Source organism: Lissotriton vulgaris, chromosome 7 (assembly GCF_964263255.1).
Source record: "Lissotriton vulgaris chromosome 7, aLisVul1.2, whole genome shotgun sequence".
Lineage (NCBI taxonomy): Eukaryota > Metazoa > Chordata > Amphibia > Caudata > Salamandridae > Lissotriton > Lissotriton vulgaris.
Window position 1 is genome coordinate 1,700,044,733 of NC_141695.1, and position 21,772 is coordinate 1,700,066,504.

Genomic DNA, 21,772 nt, shown 5'->3' on the forward strand with positions numbered 1-21,772 from the left:
GCTACCTTTCAAGACATTGATAATGCCAACCATGGGATCCCTGCCTACTGGTCTTGCATTGAAATCTATCAAGCCACAGTCATCTGGCAGATAGCTCACCATTGCAGGTCACTATCGACATGCTCAGTGAGGACATCATCAACCTGGAGGGGTAGTGCAAAAAAAGCAAGAGAAAGCAGAAGAAAAAAACAAAAAAACACACCGTTCCCATGTATGGACCCACTGTCTTTAACAACATCTCCGTATTCATCAAGCCTTCCCCAATCCTGCTTGAAAGTAGCAATTCTCCACTCCAGTCACTCACTGGCTATACCCCTCCTTTTGACCCTGTACAGCTAGGTTTATGCTTTATAAATAGCAAATACATATAAAAAGCTGGTACTTTGCAGAGACCATACTCCAATAGTGCTCCTCCTGTTAACTCCGACACTGGCTCATCCAGTCTCAAGATCTGAGCTACTACCACCCACTTGGGTGTACCTGAATGACCCAGCCTCTTTCTGTTATCTTCAGTTTCAAAGTGAAAAGGCACCCATGTTAGCCAAGGAAACACCACCACAATACACTGACAATCAGCTACCTAAAATGTAGTTCAAGAACATTCCCTAATTATGGCAACACTTAACCAAGCATAGATTCCAAATACCTCTTGATAAATCAAACTCATCACTAACTACACCATAACTTAGAATAGAATCAAACCCAACTCTTTGTAGTACATAATTCAAAAAGAGCTGGACGGCATGGCACTAGGTCTGACTTGTATAGAGGGTGAAACTATCTCTTTGAATTGGACTTCAGACCCAGCTCTGCCAACTGCCCCAGCAGCAATGCACTACTTGAAAGTATGCTTAATTTTATACTGGCACAACCGGAATGGCTTTATAAGCTTTTACTTTTATCAAAGGACTGAAGAAATAGGCCATAACACTCACTTGGGGATTGGTCTGCATTAGCAAGTCATCCAGGGCTGTAACATCCAGTAAACCGAATGCATAACTTTGAAAGAGTAATACACGAGCACACACTTCTCTAAAAATCTAATCACACCAGGTGTTCAACACAAAATGCCAAAATCCTCAAACAAATGTAAGACTAAAGAATGTGGTCTCTTTCATCTCAGAATACGAACAATATTACTCAGCCAATTGGGATTCCCCCATCATTCTTACACTGCCAATTAACAAAACACAAATCTGTTGAAGAAAAGAAGTCACTAGTAGTATTAGTCGCAGGGAACCTCATCTATGTCAACAATATAAATTCACCAGCTCCTTTCTCTAGTATCACACAGAATGATTTTGAATAATTTTTCTATGCATTCTCCACCGAGGATGTGGAATAAGCTGCCTATCCTTAAGCTACTGTTACTTCCTAGCTAGATAAGCACCATAGACAAGCATGCACCCCCCCCCCCGATCCAATCCATGTTGTACTTCTACATACTGGCTCTTCTACTGCCAAACCCGGCATAGTCCACAAATATCAGAAAACACACAGAAAAGAAAAGCAGTATTCAAAAGCCTTAAGCAAATGGTCATGCATGTCTTTTGAACAAACACATTCCTGAACAATGCAATCTTGGCCCTGGTGCAAAGTGCACAGGCAGGCGAGATGGTAGTGACATACACTATAAGGATTAACGAGGGATACAGGAGATGATCTGGTTACGGCTTGTTTAGGAAACACCCTTGTCAGCATCCAATTTGTGAATGATAAAAAGTTGGATTAAACTATGCGGATCCATTTAGTAGAGCGAACCAAAGAGTGCTTCTGAAAATGTTACACAAAACATTCTCAGCTGGGGGAAAGGAGAGCAGAGAGAGAAGAGTAAGTGAACATGTCTAAATGTTTACTTCATCCTTTTGAAATGAAGGATGGCTAAGTCTGTAGTGCCATGCCATTGTCGTTCTGAGGCAGATTATTTCGCCTCTAACTCACTTATGCACATTGCAGACGTGATGCAGTCATGAAGGCAGTTTCCCACAAAAAAAAACTGCTTCACCTCGTAAGTTTCCATCAGATGAGTGAATGAAGGGAGATCCAGGTTTCAAATCATCACATAATATGGCTTATGCATAAGACTGAAAAGAACTAGATTCAGGTCACACATCTGGCCTCTGGTGTTTTGTTGGATTAACAAAAACATTGTCAAATAGGTAATGTTTAATGGCCCTGGAGCTGGAAAACCATTTCCCTAATAATTTTTTAAGGTTCCACCTGGTCCCAAACAGGTTTTTCAATACGCCCTTGAAGATCATACTTTGCAGGGTACATCAAGAATGATCGATTCGCCAATCCAGTTTAAGGGATGACATCTTTGGCTAGTGGCAAGTAACAAAATTTCAGCCTCTTGTTGCTGGAGCCAATTTCAAGTATCCGTGTAAAATGTTAAAGTACCGAGAGGACAAACCTAGGTGGGTACAGAGTTAGCTTCTCAGAAACAAGGTTTTCTGGTTGCGTGGGTGTAGGGAGGGCGGAATTATCAATTACATGTAGTTAACAGATTTTGCATGTGCGATCCTGCGCCACCTTCAAACGTTGAGCCACAGAGTCAGATGTGGCTATGTCAACTCGATCCACCGTAAAATGGCTGAGCATCAGGGCTGAGCTTGCTCTTGTGTGGGCCCACTGCAAGCAAGGATATTAGTGAAAGAGAGATGGGAATTTACCATATCTGCCCAGCAAGAAACCTTTATTTAGGTCCAAGCCACGAAAAGATCTTGCCTGAAATAGGAAGAGGTGATCCCTGAAGTGCAGGATTTCAGAAAAGCAGACGTAGCACAGCCAGACAGGGGTCACCAGAATGACCATCAGCCTGCTTGGTTATCTTTTGAAGGTTGCTCCATAGACCTGATACTGGATACCAGTCGGGCATGAGGACTTTCCCCATAAAGTACTAAATAAGAGGCAAAAATGGTCACTTGAAGTTCAGATTTCCCATATGCATAGACCTTGTCTAGGATTGCCTAGTTGAGCTCTCAATTGTGAGGTGAAGCTAGGCACTTGCTAAGCAGTATTTCAAACTAGCCAAACCATGAATGAGAAGGCAAGGAAGAATATATCTTGCGTAACTTCACGCCTCAAATCACAAATGACTGGTGGGATACCACATGTCCCTTTGCGATCTGTTGTAAGAAAGGGCGAGGTGCATGTATTTTTATTTATTTATTTTAAAGGCAGGACTGAGAACATTTCATATGCTGCTTAACCATAATATTGGATATCTACATTCTCAGACCATTATGGAACCCCTGGTCTGTTATGGATCTAAACTCCACGAAGAGCAGCACTGGTTTACCTTTTCTACTATATTCTCCCCAGGACAGGAAAAGCTGTTGGTCTCAGGCTGAGAAAGGCCTATATGAACACAATTGTACTATACAATACAGTAATTTCATTGTAAATCTGATCAAAAAGGGTCTGAAAGGCAAGGCCTGGGTTGAAGACATCCTGCTCCTGGTAAGATGTTAACGGCAGTGGTCAATGCAGATAAGGGTAGCAAGTGACTTCATGCAGAAACACAAAGTCCAATAGTTGGGTTAGACCAGTGGAATTGCATCCAGGCCAGTAACAGCCATCTCTATGGTAATGCAGATTCCACATTTGTTTTGACAAACTACCTGAGGTCTTGGTACTCGGACATGTAGAATGGATCAGTCTGTAAATCCACCAAGTGCAATCATTTGCTCCTGTTGACAAAATCTGGGTTCATGTCAGGATCTTCACATTCTAGAGCAGTGGTTCTTAACATGTGGTCCAGACACCCAATAGGGTGCCCAAAGCCTACTCAGTGGGTCCGCAACTGCTTAGAAAAATAATATTAACAGATTAAAATTATGACACAAAAAAAGAGTATACCAAGAAGCAAAATGTAAAACTGAAAATTGTAAAATGTTATGTAAATATGAAGGATTTTGACAATGGCGGCTAGAAATTAGGTTAGTATCCTCAGACTGATTCATAGAAGTGCAAGTACTTCAAACAGAATATAATTGAATTTAGAAACACTCCAAACTTATTCGGATTTTCTTTTTATGTTTGTTTGTGAATTAAAGTACCTATTTATGTATGTGGTTATTGAGGAACTTTTTTTTTATTGTTTTGCAGTTCAAATCATTGAAAATATTAGGCAGTGGACCCAGACTTCTAGTAATGACTCAATGGGGATACCCAGAATCCAATAAGGATTCAGAGTGACGGTCCCCAGATTCTAGTAATGATTAAGTGGAGGTTCTCAGAAGTGAAAAGGTTAAGAACCGCTGTTCTAGAGGAAAATGAACTTGGAGTGTGAAGGTATTTAACGCATAGGATAATTATCGGATGCGTTAAATAATTCAACCTTCTTTAAATTTCGTCAGGCCAAACCTGCTGACATTTCACAATGGAAAACGTTCAGTATTTACCTTAAGTAGCTTTTGGTGCATTAAACATCAATATCTGCATGTTATTCCCTATGTACTCGTAATAGGTGTTATTTATCGCACTGGAAATATAATGTACCCCGTGGTATAGTTTTATCTGGGACGATAACCCTTCGCTCGTAATCAATGCATATGGGGGGGGGGGGGGGGGGGGGGGGGGGGGGGGGGGGGTTGGGAATCATGGACGATAACCCTTTGCTCGTAATCGATGCATAAGGGGGGGGGGGGGGGGAAGAGACCCCCTCAAGCAGCTCAACGTACCCAAGCTGTAGTAGTTGTAGAGCTACAGAGCAGAGTCCTTTCATCATCCATTAAACTTGTAAGCACTTCTTAGTTGGAACAGCAGGGGATGCCTGGGTGGTGAATCTTGGTGCAATACCTTAATGATTGATCTGGACATAACAAGTCATTAGGTACTGGGAAAAGATGGTCAAGATAGGAGGATTGCCTCCACACAGTTTGGTGGAGGAGCCTTAAATAGTGTCTTGCTTCCCCACTGGCCAAAAGACTCTTGGCATTGCCCAGTTTCTAACCACTTGTGCTCACCTCAACCCTGTTAAATAGTGTAACATCTCTTGTGGTATGGATATTCCGGTGCATGTAGACAAATTGCTCATTAAAGACTCTTGTGTTATTATCGCATACAGATCAACAATGGCTGCCCCCAACCACGACATGCATGTGGGTCAACTCCTGTTAACAGTTTGTGGGCACCCGGGCACTGCTTGAATTTGCAGTATGTTGCACTGGCAGCGTAAGCTGAAAAGCGTGATAGAGAGAAATACCAGATAGAAGACAAGAAAAATAAATCAGAACATTTATAAAGGAAGGGCCCATGCCCCACAGCCTACTTTAGATGAACGCCTGTTCCAGCTGATATGTAAAGGGATAGGGAATTAGATAAAATGGTTGAGAATTCGTAAAAGGAAAATGGTGACGTTAGGCAAAGTCTTTGGCTAGAGTTAAAGACAAATGTATTCACACCTCCAAACTAGGCTGAAGGGTACCCCACAAGTTGGTAGCAGGCAAGAAACGAATAGTTTCTTACCAGTCGGTGTAGTTTTGCAGCTTGAAGATCTTTCTGGATTCACTATGCTGTGCATATTCCGCGGTCTTGTGGTTGGGTCCGGATTCGTAGTCTTTTCTCTGTTTTTTTTTTTGTAGCCCAGGTGGGCGTCTGCGTCACCCCTCCTCGGGTGCATTTCCGGTGACGTCGGCATGCTTCCTGCGGAAGCTCCCACTCCTGGGCGATATCTTCGGATTCTTTTTTCCGTGTTTCTTTCGTCTCCGAAGTGATGGCAATGTTCTATTTAGGTGAAACTTTTTAACCGCTTTGTACTTAAAGTCCTTTCTACTTCCCTTTTTTTTTTTTTTTTTTGACCACCTCTTCCCTCTCCAGCCTCATCTTTCTGGCGGAGGTGGGTGGGTTCGCTAGTGAACCCAGAAAGATCTTCAAGCTGCAAAACTACACCGACAGGTAAGAAACTATTTGTTTTGCAGCGTGAATCTTTCTGGATTCACTATGCTGTGCATAGATTTTGTAGCAGTTTCTCATTTCTGTGGCGGCTGGGTGGAAGATGAGCTTTGGTTTTTGAATATGTGCTGGAGCACCTTTTGTCCGACTTGTGCTTCCTTGTTCATCTGAACATCCACGCAGTAGTGCTTCGTGAACGTGTGCACTGAAGCCCATGTTGCCGCCAGGCATATGTCTTGTATGGGTGCGTTAGCCAGGAAGGCTATTGTAGCACCCTTTTTCCTAGTGGAGTCGGCACGTGCCCCCTCTGCTAGTTCTTGCCCTGCCCTTTTGTGGCAGAGTTGAATTGTTTGCGCGATCCATCGTGCAATAGTGTTTTTGGTTACTGCCTTTCCCATGTAACTGTTGGCGAATGACACAAAGAACGGTTTTGTCTTCCTGTGTCCCTTTGTCCTCTCAATGTAGTGCATGACCGCCCTTCTGGCGTCTAGGGTGTGTAGAGCTCGCTCTGTGCTAGTGGTTGGTTTTCGGAAAAAACTCGGTATCTGTATGGACTGGTTCATGTGGAATTTGGACACCACCTTTGGCATGAAGTGTGGGTCGGTCCTCATCACAACTCTGTCATTGTGTATTTGTATGTAGGGTTCCTGTAGTGTTAGTGCTTGAAGTTCGCTTACTCTGCGTAAGGACGTTATTGCAACCAGGAAAGCTGTTTTCATAGTTAGCATTTTTAGTGAGTCCTTGTGAAGTGGTTCAAAGGGCTCCTTCATGAGTTCCGTTAGGACTATGTTCAAGTTCCATGCTGGTGGCGGCACACGGTTGGGTGGTGCAATCCTCTTCGCTCCTTCCAGGAACCTCTTCACAACCTGTGATGTGAAGAAACTCCTGCCCATCTCACCCCTTGTGTAGGCGACTATCGCTGCCAAGTGGACTCTCAAGGAGGACGAGCTGAGGTTCTTTTCCAGTACGTGCGTCAGGTATTTTAGCACTGTGGAGTCCTTCATTTTATTGTGAAGCCTTTCTTTCCTGCACCACATCGTGAATCTTTTCCACTTTGCCACATAGCACTTCCGTGTGCTGGGCCTTCGTGCCTCCCGAAGGACCCTGAGTGTGCTTCCTGGCAGTCTCAAATGTGCAAACTCTATGTCCTCAGGAGCTATGCCACTAGGCTCAGGCTCTCTGGCTCTGGGTGCAGTACCTCTCCGTTGTGCATGGAGAGCAGGTCTTTACTCCTGCCGAATCTGTGGGGTGCACTCTGTGTCATCTCCATGATCTGAGAGTACCATGTCTGCCTGGCCCACTGTGGTGCGACCAGTATCAGGGTCATGTTGCTCGCTCTGCACTTGCTCAGTACTCTGTGTATAAGTGGTATCGGGGGAAAAGCGTAAGCAAATCTCCTAGACCAATCTATATATAGGGCATTCCCAAGGGACCCCTCTTCGGGTTGTCTGGATGCGAAGTTTTGGCATTTTGCATTTAGGCGTGTTGCAAACAGGTCCACTGATGGCGTTCCCCACCTGTTGAACAACCACCTCGTCTCCTCAGCATTGAGCTCCCACTCGTGGGATGCCGACGTCTGTCTGCTGAGCCAGTCTGCTTGAATGTTCTCCTTCCCTGGTAGGTGTATGGCTAGCAGGTTGAGGGGGATGGCCCATCTCCATATCTCCTGCGCCAGTGTTGAAAGCGTGGTTGACTGTGTTCCACCCTGCTTGTTGATGTAGAACATCGCTGTGGTGTTGTCTGTCTGTAGTAACACCTTGTGCTTGTACAGTCTTGTTTGGAAGGCTTTCAGTGCAAGGAAGATTGTCTTCAATTCTAAGTAATTGATGTGCTTTGTCGCATCTGTTGGTGTCCACAGTCCCCTCACTTTGAGTTCTTCCATGTGAGCGCCCCATCCCTTCAGGGATGCGTCTGTGGTGATGGTCACTGTTGGTGTTGGGGGCGTTAGAGGCTTTCCCCTTGTTATGTTCTCCATGGTCCACCATGTCATCTCCTTCTGCACTGCGTGCATCACAACCACTAGATCCTCCCAACTGCCTGAAGCCTGTGACCATTGTTCCTGGAGCCATTCTTGGATGGGTCTCATGTGAAGTCGTACATTCAGTACCAGGTGGATGCATGATGCAATCATCCCCAAGATCTTGCTGGCAGTCCTCACTGTCCGAGCTTGTCCCCTCCGGTAGAGGCGAGTTTCCCTCACCAGAGCCCTTGCTCTCTTCTCGCTGGGGAACACCTTGCCCTGTAAGGTGTTGATCTGTGCCCCCAGGAAGATCTTCACTCGTTCCGGCTCCATTGACGATTTCTTCCAATGGATGGAGAACCCCAGGTTTATTAGCGTGCTCGTCACTGTATGTGCGTGTTGCTTGCATTTCTGGTACGAGTTTGCTTTCACTAACCAGTCGTCCAGGTAAGGGTATACGTGTATTCCCTGCCTTCGTAGGTGCGCTGCGGCGAGGCACTTTGTGAAGACCCTCGGTGCTGATTTTAGCCCGAAGGCTAGTGTTGTGAACTGGTAGTGGCTTTCTCCGATTGTGAACCTGAGCATATGCTTGTGCTTTACGTTAATTGGGATGTGCAGGTAGGCGTCCTTGAGGTCTATTGTGACCATGAAGTCTCTGATCTGCAATTGCGGTAGCACCTCCTGCAGGGATGTCATTTTGAATTTTTGTGTTCTTATGAATTTGTTCAGGAACCTCAGATCCAGAATGGGTCTCATTGTCTCGTCTACCTTTGGTACTAGGAAGTACGTTGAATATATTCCCTTGTTTCTTTCCTTGAAGGGAACCCGTTCTATGGCCTGCTTTTGTAGGAGTTCTTTTGCTTCTTCCTGAAGCCGCTTTAGCTGTTTGTTTGCTAGTGGTTTTCTCTTTGGTTTCCTGCTTGTTGGCCTCCCTTCCAACTCTATGCAGTATCCGAATTGGATGATGTTGAGGATCCATTTGTCTGATGTGATTTCTCTCCATTCCTGGAGGTAGAATCTTAATCTTCCACCCACTGGTGTTATGTGGTGGTAGGTGTCCAGTTAGTCTTGACCCCTTTGTACGTGCTGCCCCCTGGGATCTTTTCTGTGGGCGGGCACACGGATCTCTTTGAAGTCATTTAGAGGCGGGCTGCTGGCCCCCTCTTTTATGCTGTCCTCATCCATTTCCTCTCCCTCGAAAGGACTGGCCTCTTGACTGGTACTGCCAGGACTGCTTCTGCTGACTCGGTTACGTCTGCGAGTCCGCCTGGTGCGTCTGTTGGAAAGCCTGGTGTGATGTACCTGGCTGGTTTCCACCCCTTCCGCCGGGCCTCCGTGACTGGGTGCCCCTTTTGTTGCCTCTGAACTGCAATGCCCCCATGGATCTTGCAGTTTCATTGTCCTTCTTCAGTTGACTGAGTTTGTCATCAACTTGTTCCGAACAGCGTCTCGCCGTTGAACGGTGTGTTCAAGATGCTGTGCTGCACCTCTGGTTTGAAGCCCGAGATTCTAAGCCAGGCGTGTCTTCTTTCAGTGACACCCATCATCACGAGCCTGCTGGAGGTGTCTGCTCCATCCAGGGCCGTCTTGAGGCAACAATTTGCCGCATTCTTCCCGTCTTCCACCAGTTTCTCGGCCTTCTGCCTGGCCTCCTGGGGCAGGTCTTTCACCAGCCGTCCCAGCTCCTACATGATCTGGTAAATGTGCCTGTTTATGAGGGCATTGGATTTAGCCATGCGCCATTGGGTCGCGGCATTCCGTTCGATCCTTCTGCCCACTAGGTCCATCCTTTTGCTCTCCTTATCAGGAGGTGGTCCAGAAGTAGTGGGCACGTTAGCCCTCTTCCTCGCTGTGGCCGTGATGGAGTCAGCCAAGACCGTGCCCCGAATGTAGGCTGGGTCCTTTGAGGAATGCTTGTACATCTCCGTTCTGGGAGTGACTGCCTTGCATGTTGCGGGCTCTCTGAACGCTTCCATCCCCTGCGCCAAGACGCTTTCGAGCAGAGGCAGATACTGGCTCTTTGTTTGCGTGGGGAGTAATGTCTCGAGAAGAAAGTCCGCTATCTGCTTCTCTTCGTCGAGCTTGAGTTTAAAAGCTGCTGCCGCAGACCTTATCACAGAGTTGTAGGCCCCGATGTCGTCCGGCGGCGATGGCCTCGAGGGATATGTGTCGACCGCCTCTTCCGGGCTTTCGGTGTCGACATCCAGGTAATCCTCCTCCTGCGGGTCAGAGGTGGCAGACTCGGCGTCCATCCTGCTGTCCTCTTCTTCCCCATAGTTGTAACTCTCGTAGGGGTTCTCGTCATCCTCCTGGTTTTCGACCATTTCGACGCCAGGGTCATGTTCCTCGACGTTTGTCTTCCTCCTCGACCAGTTCCAGCACGGGTGGCTTGGTCTTGTGGGGAATCGTGAAGGCTCTCATCTTGGTGGCGTCAAAATCTTTCTTCCGCTGCAAGATGTTTTCCATTTCAGCTTCTAGGCGCCTTCTTTTCTTCTCCATCTCGGCCGCGTGGTCCGCGCCGGGTGGTTCGGCCCCTCTCTTCGGCGCTTGGCTCGGCGGCAAGATTTTCGGTGCCGGAGACTTGGACGTCGAACTGGGTTTCGGGTCCCTGGACGGCGTCGGGCCTTAGGGTCTTTCTCCCTCGGCGTCGATCGGTCCCTTTCAGGGGCAATTTTCGACGACTTCTGCTGTTCAACAGCTCTCGGCGCCAGGGACTCCTTCTTAGAGGATCCGCTGGGCCTGTGAGTAGTCGCGGACGCCAGGTGTTTCTGCGTCGGCGCTTTCGGGGTCTTGCCCTCGTTTTTTCGAGACTCAGAATCTCTCGTGTTCTTGGGGAACGACGAGTCTCCTACCTTATCAGAAGTCTTCGTGTAACCGGTCTCTACGACCGTGTAGCTGTCGTCTTCGGCGGCAGCGTTGTCCTCTTCCTCCGAGGACATCCCCAGCTCGTACAGCGATTGCGTTGGGGCTTTTCCTTGGAGGGTGGCGTGTGCTACCCTCTGGCTCTTTCTCACACGAAGGGTCTTCGGGGCGAAGGCGGAGCAGGCGTTGCAGTCCTCGCTTCTGTGGTCTACCGGTAGGCAAAGGTTGCAAACCGGCTGTTGGTCCTTCTGCGCGTACTTGTGGTGGCAGTTACGGCAGAACTTGAACGGCGTGTTGTCCATCATCGAGTGTTCAGGGCCTCCCTGGCCGCGTGGACGTCGACGATCGTCGAAGTTCTCGATGATTTCTCTTTCTTCTTCGCTGGTCAGTGGTCGGCGAAGTCTTCCGTAGTCTTCTGGTGAATTTCTTCAATTTCAGTCTTTTCCTTGTACTTTCTCCAAAAATGTCTGGAGCCCAACGGGAACGATCCAGACCCAACCGCGGAAAAAAGAATCTGAAGATGGCGCCCAGGAGTGGGAGCTTCCGCAGGAAGCATGCCGACGTCAGCGGAAATGCACCCGAGGAGGGGTGACGCCGACGCCCACCTGGGCTACAAAAAACAAAAAAAAAAAAAAACAGAAAAGACTACGAATCCGGACCCAACCACAAGACCGCGGAATATGCACAGCATAGTGAATCCAGAAAGATTCACGCAGCAAAACTGGACATAGGAGTAGCAGCGTTAAGGACTTGGAGAAGGCATTTGAAACTCTAGAATGGGAGTTTCTATTTGCGCCTTGGGGCTCGTTTTCTCCACCTAATACGGCTACTTCCACTAGAGTTAAAGCAGGTGCCCTCGTGTCGAACCCTGTGCCCTTCAGTCGTGGTACCAGGCAAGGGTGCCCGCTCTCACCTCTGCTCTTCTTGCTGGCTACAGAGCTGCTTGAGGAAGCAATTCATGGAAGTGGGGCAGAATGGGGTAACCGCATGGGTGACGGGAATTATGCGATCTTCCTCTACACAGACAACATCCTCCTGTACATGCGCGACATAAGAGCAATGCCAGCTGACTTGGTGTGGATCGTATCTAGGATGATAGTCTCCTGGGGCTCTACTGTAGATCAGCTGGGCACAGGGTGGAGTCCAGGCATATAGATCTAGGACTACTTGCAGCTAACGCTTCATCACCAAGCGACGGAACGTTTGGAGCCTCCCCCTGCGCTGGCGAAGTCCTGCTCGCTAATAGTCTGGACGCAAGCTGAAAGTATTGCCTTTCTCTGTGAAGACACAATGGGGTTACTTAAAGTACTGATGGCAGCTGACTGGGATTTTATATTGCAGGACTTTCAACACCGCTGGCAGTCAAAGGACGAGCCCAAGGCCCCTGTAGCATGCACGGAAATAACAGTGGTAGAGGCGACACGTGAGTGTGTAAAACAAGGATGCTCCTTGGACGCACTGGCTCCCTGTCTTGTCCACCTCCACACCTCCCCCATCGTACACTCCCCACCTCCCTCATCATCTTCCAGGGATGCAACTAGATATGTACGCATTGATCCTATGGTTGTACAGGCAGTGTGGTAGTGAAGAGTAGTAGCAGAGACCTGAGTTGGGCATCAGTTAATATGGTTATTCCCTAGACTTTGGTCCCTCTCCCCTCCTTTCAAAACGTCATACCCGTCAGCTCCTATTAGTGGCATAAGACGCAGCGTCCAATTCCCATATGCCCTGTAACACATATTGGCAAGTGCTTCTGTGGTAGTCGCAGTAGGCTACGCTCTAGGCCATGCACTGAACTGTTGCCCGAATTGTTATTACCTGTGATGTATGCCTCTCCACGTCGGAGTTGAAATGATGCTTGTAACTGTATGGCACTTATATTTTAATAAAAGTTCCAATAAAGAAATGTAAACAAAAAAAAAAAGAGTAACCGTGTTAAGACAGACTGAACCACATAAACAGCTAAGCTGTTCAATTTTGTAGCACCCATAATTTTAATTTAGAACTATTTGGAGCACTGCCATGTCCTGTTTGCTAATTGTTTCTTCCCAATGTGACAATACAGCCACCCAACACAAGATCTCAAGATGCCCACAGATAAGTTCACAAACACTTCATGTAGCTGCTGAGCCATCAATTAGATGCCTTAGCACTGTGAGCGGAGGTCTAATCTCTTGCCATTTTGCAACATGCTTTGGGATGAGCAAAAGGGAGAAAAACCGTGCATGTGAGGAATTTGAGCAAAACCATATTTGTTCAACTTACACCCCAGCCACAAAGTCCACAGTTCTCTAAAGCCATCTCTTTGCAGCTTTTTTTAAGCATCTAAACTGACCTCAGAAGTTTCCAAGGTCCAGGCTAGGTTTTTTTTCAATTAAATTCCGGCATTTGTTGGCCTCTTGATTTAATTACAAAACCCAGACTCAAGTTGGAGCACGCACAAAAGCAAAAGAGACCTAGGCTGAAAGAATCATAAAGGCATTTATCTGGGACATTTGAGAGTGAGTTGTAAACAATAAATGTTTGAGCAGGCCATACAACACCAGCAGTCACTTCAGCTTGTCCCTAGGTGACATATTCAGACTTGGTGCTCTGGAATACTATGTCCAGCGCTAGATTTTGCAAGTATTACGGCTTCACCTTCTACACCATGGGGAGGGTTTTCTCAACAATCTGCTGCTGTGTGTAGTGCCCAAGCGCATCCTCGCTATAGGCTTCAGGAAAGTTGTGAGGGACTCTACTCCATCCCCAAGAGATAACGACTCCTTCCCCACCCACCCATAAAGTTTCATATTTAAGTCTGAAACATGTAGACTGTTTCTAATTTAGAAAGACTGGGGTACAGCCTTCATTGCCTAGATGATGTCAACAGGCTGGCCTACTGCCCGATTCAGGTACCTACATGCCCCGGTCTTGATTCATTTACAGATAAGAGCCTGATTTGCCCTTTTGATTCTATAACCATCAGCCAATCCCCCTTGGACAAATGCAACCAACATCTTCACACCTTTCTAGCTGACAAGTCCCAAGTTGCTGCAAAGCAATATTTAGTGATGAAGAACACACCCAAATATAGCAAGAACAATACACAATAACATACAAGTACTCAGGCAGTCTCAAATGACGAAGCGTGTCCTTAAGCCACCATCTGGTTATTCAGAAATTATTAGAAAGGTATAACCACTTGGAATGGGACTATTATTTCTAGCAGTATTCTCATGACTTTTGCCGTTTTAAAGCAGTTCCATACAAACTTACAGGTGCGAGGAGCTGGAAGAAGTAGTTTTATCATGCATATGTTATAACTTAATGTCCGGAGTAGCAACACATTAAATATGGGTACTATATTAAAAACACAAAGTGATGCCCATTAAGATCTCTTAAACAGAGACCTCGGCGGAAAAGTGTTGAGTAGGGCAGGTGACTCAAAATGTTAGGATGGAAACGTGCAGGTGGGGTGGGGTGGGAGTTGGGGTGGGTGGGGGAGGGGTTTGCAAGTAAACAGGTGAATGAATTTGATAGGAGTTACAGAAGTTTGCTGTGCGTACACTGAATACGAGAATGATGCCCTCTTTCAAGTATGTTGCACTGTGACACATGTGGATAAACACTATTACATTAAAGCTGCTCAGAATAGTTAAAAATATGCAAATCTTCTTAAAGCCTTATCCGCGGCGACAATTCCGCCGCAGTACGGGGCGTTCCATTAGGGGCGGGGCCGCGTCAGCCAACAGACGTACGCAGCACTACGGATGTAGTGCTCGCGACGGCCTTTGGCCGACGGAAGCAGCGAAGGGGTTAAGTGGTGTCTTTGAGACGAGCTGGGGTTAAGTTAAGAATACTAGATATATTGCAATGTGGCTTATCAGGACCTAGTGTGTTCTCTAGTACTTACGGAATAATTAACACAAGTGGTGACTTCACAATACATCCTAAAGCATGCTTCTACTCCCCCCACCTTCCCAAAAAATAGTGGCTATACATTACAATTGGTTAAACATGCCAAGGTTATAACTACTATGTCTAGTAACGATCCAGGGGCATTTTCCCTACCATTTAAGGCATTTTAATGACTAAATGTAATAAAATGTCAAATGCCTTGAGTAATGTTAAGGGTTACAGGGCTAAAAATCAAAAGGACGTGTGTTAAGATTGAGGTTAAAGTGGTCTCAAGTGTATTGTATCCGAATTCTGGGGACATCAATAATGCGCCTCATTACTGGAAGTTAATAGTTTCATTTACTGTCAATTCAAGCTACAGGAACCTTAACCCTGTGGCAGATTTAATTTAGTTTCAAATGTTTAATTATGTGGGGTTATTCAATCCATTGGTTTGCAAGTCAAATCCATATCAAAAACACACTTTTGCTTTGTGGATTTTGAATAGTAAATTTAACAAACGCTCTGGATGAAGAATGTCAAGTAAATACTGTTTGACTGTCAACTCCAGCTATTCCTAGTTAACTTTGAATGTGCTGAAAAGCATCTCTACTAGGACGTAATATAAACTATAATTAGCTGTTTGTCTTGTAATTACTTTACCAATGAAATTCCTTCAGTAGTTTGCATGAAAAACGCATAATTAAGTGCATTGCAAGTATATGTAATTTGCATAATATTGAAGCCTGTGTGTACGAGCCAATTACAGTACCCTAAAGAATAAGGTGAAATGAGCTTTCAATTGATTAAAGCCAACTGACAAATGGAGAAGAAATCAAGGCTGTTGTCTTCGTCGTTGAAACGTCTCATAATTGTTCAGAATCGCTGGAAGATGCAAATGTTGATCCAATGTTGAAGAAATATGTTGGTACTTTGCGGCTCTTCACCCTCATATGGACACCACTGCATGTGGAAGGAGTCAGGCGTTGACCATTTCTTCAAAGCTTTAGGAACTTCTTATCTTAACGTTTAGTGAAGATAAGGTTATGCTGAACACCGGGATCAGATTCAGGATACCCTCAAGAGGAAAGTTGTATGCTAGTTTTCTCCAGTTAACTGCAAACAGCTGTGAGTAAATGCATGCCGATACTGGAAGCTATTAAGTGCCTAAAATTATAAGTTAAGGAGACAATGACAACTTTTCACAAAATACTTTTATTAATTATAAAGGCAGGGTGAGGAATCATAACAGAATTCAGGTAGAGCTAAAAATCTTAACACAGCTAGGCATTGAAAAATATTTTGCTTACCTGATGAAATGCTATTTCTCCATTGTGTTGTTCATAACAAATAAAGGTTACACTTTCAGTAAGTGGTGGCGTACGACTGGCATGTAATCTACTGTGTACCAAAATTATGTAATGAAGGATATATGATGGGCTTAAATTCATATACTGGGTGGAGCCAACCTCAGACCACTAGCCACTATCTTTAACAGTGTAAACTTTCCTATACAGAAGACACTGGTATGTAGGAATTCCCTTTATGCTCCTCTGTAGAAAATGTTATCCAATTTCCAAACGAAGTAGAAGTCTGAATAACATGCTACTACAAGAGCAAAGACAAGTTTAGAAACAGACCTTGCAAAGGTGCTTTGCATGGTTTGTTATTTACAAAAAATATTTGGGAAAGCTTATCCATTCACATTTAACACTTTTTTGTAAATCAGAAACGCTGTTTCTGAACGTTCTGCTGTCTATTGAAGCACTCTTGCTATTAAGATAAAGGTATGACATTTAACTTAATATTGAAATGCACTGGCATGGAGACCATCGTCAGGTACATTGTAGAAAGGCGGTCTCACTCGCTTGTAGGACTTAAAAGATTTGCCGGTCAAGGAGAATTTACTTGGGAAAGCACGCTTTTTAGTGATGGTATAACCATTCAAAAATATCTGATCACACAACTATGAACGGTGATCTCGTGGAACATTTTTGACCTTATTATATACTGTTCCAATTACTGACCTTTTTGTGTACAGCATTTATCACAAAGGTTAACATTTACGAAAACCTTGTGTTCATCGCCTTTTACTGAATACCTAGAGAGGCTGTTCATGCTGTATAGGTTCAGTGCCCATTTAAGGCAAACCGTTTTCTCAATTTCTATAGATTTTTTAAGACCTCTTTTGTGGCACGTATTGCATTGGAGCTACATGCTTTGTAGGTCTTGTGTAACTTTCCCTTTTAGCCATGAGCTTCCTCTTGTTTTTTCTTTGACAACTGCTATGCTTACCTGGTCCATCAAATGGTAAAAGTTTGGATGGAATGGGATCCTTAGCACTCAAAGGGATCAGGTAGAGGTCCTTGATGTGCCTGTTGTTATTAGCCACAACACCAAATCTGCCACGGCTACTAAAATAGGAATAGAGAGAGATGTATGCAACCTCTTCTTCCTCTGTAGCAGGCTGGAAGCGAATTAAACACAGCTCCTACAACACAAGATAAGAGAAGAGAGATCCAGATTATGGATAAACAATGATAAATAAGCACAACATAATTCATAGGCTGATCCAAAGTACAATTCTGATATTTCTTACATTTTAACACAATCATATCTGAAAACCTAACAGGACTACGACGTGACTAACAGATATCCAAACTAAGACAAACTTGTATAAGCTATGGTGTCACAACAGGTCTATGCTTTGAGCATAACCTCATTTATAAAACAAACCTTCCCCAAGGAGGTTCAAGAGGCTTAATTTATAGGACGAAAGCCTAATGTATAAGAGAATAAGAATGCAGTGTAGCAACTTTTTTACTCCAATTTCAATGAAAAGGCTATTACAAGAGTACCTTTGAAAGAGATGATTTCAGTTTGCCAACATAATCCCAGACTGTTTTCGGCGAAATCCTCCCACCAATGTGAACCGTATCAGGCAAATCCTAAATAAAGAAGACACCAGAGAAATTCAGAAAATAACTTAACATTTACCCATTTACTTATTAAACAGTTATGATCATTGTTAATCCATACTATATCCCATTTGTGAATGCATGAAGTCATTTTAGCAGACTAATTCTCACAATCCTATATCCCGTCCTGGTTTCAGATGACAAACCATAAGTGGGTTATAGTTTCAATTGACTGAAGGATGTTCTAGGCCTTTCATTGAGCTCTTTTCCCACCAGCTCTTTGTTTGAAGGCCATATTAAGTGTAACCTTTGTGATGTTCACAGTTATTACTGAATACATCTGTCCCAGGAAAGAACAATCTGGTATCATTTTGGACTCCTTGTGAATGTGCGTACAGACTCCCAAGCACAAGTGATGGGAGTCTGTGTACACATTCAAACGAACAACCCAAATTGTATTGGAAATGTGACCTTATGAAGAGGACTATCAAACATGGCTGGACAAGCTAACATCCACAAGTTCATGAGTACAATCCCATACTGTTTTACAAATCGATTAGAAGAAACGTTCACGTCAAAGAAAATTTAAGATGGTGCCATTGGTTCATAATTGATGGGTGTGGATTCAGATTGGTAAAAAAAAAAATACATTTGGGTTGAATATGTGATACAAATGAGGGATGCAGATTAGGATTTTTTTTTTTTTAACCTTTAGCACACAACCCAGGGTTCTCATTTTCCATCACGATAGTTTCAATTGTGAAATACAATCATGCAACAATGAGGCATACTGTTTACCACTAACACTAAATTCGAAAAAGGAGATGTATCATTTGTGTCACATTGAAACATGACATATTAGAAATAAATGTAATCAAAACTTGCCATGAATGGGAAGGGGCTCTGATGATTGGTGATTTAAATTCTCTATATTCATAGCATGTGTGTGTGCGCATTGTACACCTCAAGATACCAGTTGAACCTCAACCCAGTTATGCTGTGAGTCACGTAATAAGGCCTAAACAAATGCCGAAGGGTTGCAAACGTCAAAGTGCATTGCACTTTACGACAAAGAACACACACGCAATTATTGATGCTCTAAATGCAGTTAAGGCCTCTTGAAATAGTTGTCATTATGAGCAGTCTACACATTGTAAACTGGCTTATGCCAGTGTCAACTATCCAGACTCCCAAACACGCTTGCGACCTTGACGTTCTGTTGAATTCTGCTCATCTTTAGAACAGTTGCACTTGACCGCCTTTGCACTATGCACAATTTACTGTACTGGGATCCCGACTCCACTAGGGGGCGGTGGGAAGTTCCCGTTCCTAATTGAAGAGGTGCAGAAGACTGCTCACAGTCACTACCTCTCCCCTGAAGCCCAATAATGTCACCTTTATGTGGAAAAGGCAATATGAGAACCGATCTATTGTAAAAGAGACGAGTGCCTCACTGGCAGCCAGGCTTACTGAGCGACTCAGTCAGGAAATGGGCCTCAACCTTAGTTGTCACAAAAACACAAAGCTCATTCTTTCAGTCTTCCAAGTACAATAAGTACTAGTTCGCGATTTCAAATATAGGTAAAATGATTCGGCTTGCTTTTCAAAACAGTTATACCTGTAAAGTTGTTCCCTATGTTCTAGAAGTATTCGTGAGAAGCTGCAACCTTTGCAGTTTCCAGGATTGTCCAAAAGTGTAGATATTATGAATTACTTTGCCTTTTAAAATCTTTTTTCCTTCAGAGAAAATATTTTGCTCTGCGGACAAACATCTTCCTTTTCACCCTCACCCGTTTTGTGGATATCATGTCATTATCAATCTGGATATTACAAACGCCATTACCTGAGGCTCTAATCATACCCAAAGCAATAGGTGATGAACAGAGGTTTGCAACTGAGAAAGGCAATTGGTACTTGCATGCATTATTTTGGGCGTTCACCATCTTAACTTTCCAGGGCTTCGCAGCGATGTTAGATCGGCTTAGATGTACAATTTGACCATACTGGGAATTTTAAGCGTGCAAAATCTATTTGCGCCGAAAATCTATTTACACGGAAGAAAATGTAAAGTTTTTCTTTGTATGTCGAACACTCTTGTTCTGCAGTTCAACGAGTACTGAATATGTGCCCATATCAGTCTTCAAGGAAAAACACATTTTTGGACGACATCCTAGAACTAGTCTAAACTGGATATCATCTCTCACCTCACCACAGAAAAGGGATTGAGCTTTGAGTGACATCGCGTAGGGAACTGTGTGTGTGCAGGGCCTAAGATGCGTAATTCCACCACAAGGAATGTCAACTACACACAAGTCCCCCCACTGCCTTTATTAACGGCACACGTTTTACCATTGGCAGTTTTTTTAAATGTATGCTTTATTGTCCTATTCTACGGGCATTAAATACTATTAAAACAAACTAATATTGGGAGCTCCGCTGAAGACAATGGAGTTGCACAGGGCCAATAATGGCTGGACTAGGCCTTCTGCTCCAATATTGGTTTATTTTTACCTTAATAATAACACGTGGGTGGAATGCAGTAATAACATTATGGCCCATCTGCCTCGCGCATGAGCCTATAACGCTAGATCATGTCCTTAAACAATTGCTACAACCCTCATGCTATGTTGCTGTATTAATTGCCAATTTCTCAATTAAAGGCCAAGATGCAGAAGAGGGTGCAATAGAGGCAAAGCTGTAGATCGCGGTTAACTTTCAGCAGCACGAGATCAATAAAATGTAAAACCTGCAACCTCAAATCTAATCTTTCTAGAGGCTAAGAAGCCAAATGTCTACATCAGATTAATGGATGTACTGCACGCTTTCAGATGACGTTAGAATGTAGATTAGCTGTAGTTAATGTAGGCAGACTAAGAAATCGGTTTGGTTGGGGCTATTTTAGAAAACATTTTTATATGCTAATTGCTGGATAATCTGCTTAGCTTTCAAACCCCCCCCCAACCTCAAAAAGCAGTTCGTTTTTTTCCCCCTCAAGAAATCCCCTCTAAACCCAGATATATAAAAAGTAATTGCTCCTGTTATGGCACAGCTTCTTAACACATCCACACCCTCAGCGTCGGTAGCAACCAGGGTAGAGACAGGTGTTAATTATCGCCTTCCCCTCCTGGACTAGTATGAACCCTCTTTTCTGGGACTCCCTGGGGAGATGTTGGAGGAGGTTCTACATTCCCTGCCACTGCTGGTGGACATACCTGTTAAGGAGGGTGCTGGAATGTGCTATTCTCTACTGCATCACTGCTGACCGTTCCAACTTCCTGCCCACCATGTCCACCATGTCCACCCGCTTGCTCTCTGTTGTGTGGTGGGACAACAGATGCCAGGGAGTTGGTCCTCTTGAGCAGTGGCAACATGACCTCCGCTGCCACGGATTCCCTGATGTAGGCTGTGATCCACTGTGGAGTGTCTGTATTTCCTGCAACCCCCCCCCCAACCACCTCCTCATCCGTGATTGCAGGTTCTTTTAAGGCCTCCCATTTTTGGTCCACAAGGCTGCATTGTGAGGAACTGGTTTGTTGAGAAGGCAGCAGGGTTTCCAGTAGAGATGTTATCTGGCAGCGAGAGCCTCAGGAGATTTGGATTGACATACTCTGGCAAGTCTGCATCACGGTCCTGTCAGCCGCCAGAGGGTTCAGCCTCAAAGATTCCCTTCTAGGTATGGTTCATCATCGGCTTCTTCACAAAAACCGAGGGCCTCCTCCTTATCTTCCGCCCGTTCAGGGGTTGTTGGTAGTTGGCACTCTGGTTCCTCGGCCTTGGTGTTTAGGCGATGTTTCTTATGAGGGTTTGGAATTTTGGAAGGAGTTGAACTCCTTCTGCTTGACTAGGTCTGCCATTTTAGCCTTGAGGTGTCATTTTTTCTTCTCATCGTTGAGTACTTTGTTCAGCACTGAGTGCCGGTGGCGTTCTCATCAGCACAGATATATCCCACTCAATGGCCGGCTCCTCTCGCTTTCTCTTCTACTCTTGATTGCCTTTTAACGTTGAGGCTGGTTCCGAGGGTTTGGCAACAGCTGTATCCTCTGGGATAGATCCATCAGGTTCTCTTGCCTCTTTGGGTTGTTTTCCCTACGGGACCTTCACAATCAATGTAGACATTCAATTTGGAGGCCGACCCCTTCTGCCCCATCCCCGATTTCCTGTGTACCTTTGGTTTTCTGCTTTTGGCGTCCAACGACACTTTCAATGCTTTCAGACACTTGTGATCGATCTCAGCGTCTGGGTCGTCTCCATGTTG

General features: G+C 44.8%; 1 protein-coding gene across 6 annotated transcripts in view; it reads right to left on the minus strand.

The window, feature by feature from the left end:
* DIDO1 (death inducer-obliterator 1) overlaps positions 1-21,772 on the minus strand; it is a 286,601-nt gene that overhangs the window by 39,267 nt on the left and 225,562 nt on the right. For all 6 annotated transcript variants that reach the window (XM_086932835.1, XM_086932836.1, XM_086932838.1 and 3 more), the window contains 2 exons: positions 17,458-17,547; positions 16,895-17,090 (listed from right to left, as the gene is read on the minus strand). In XM_086932835.1, coding sequence (XP_086788961.1) covers positions 16,895-17,090; positions 17,458-17,547 — 286 coding nt within the window. The remainder of the gene's footprint in view (positions 1-16,894; positions 17,091-17,457; positions 17,548-21,772) is intronic.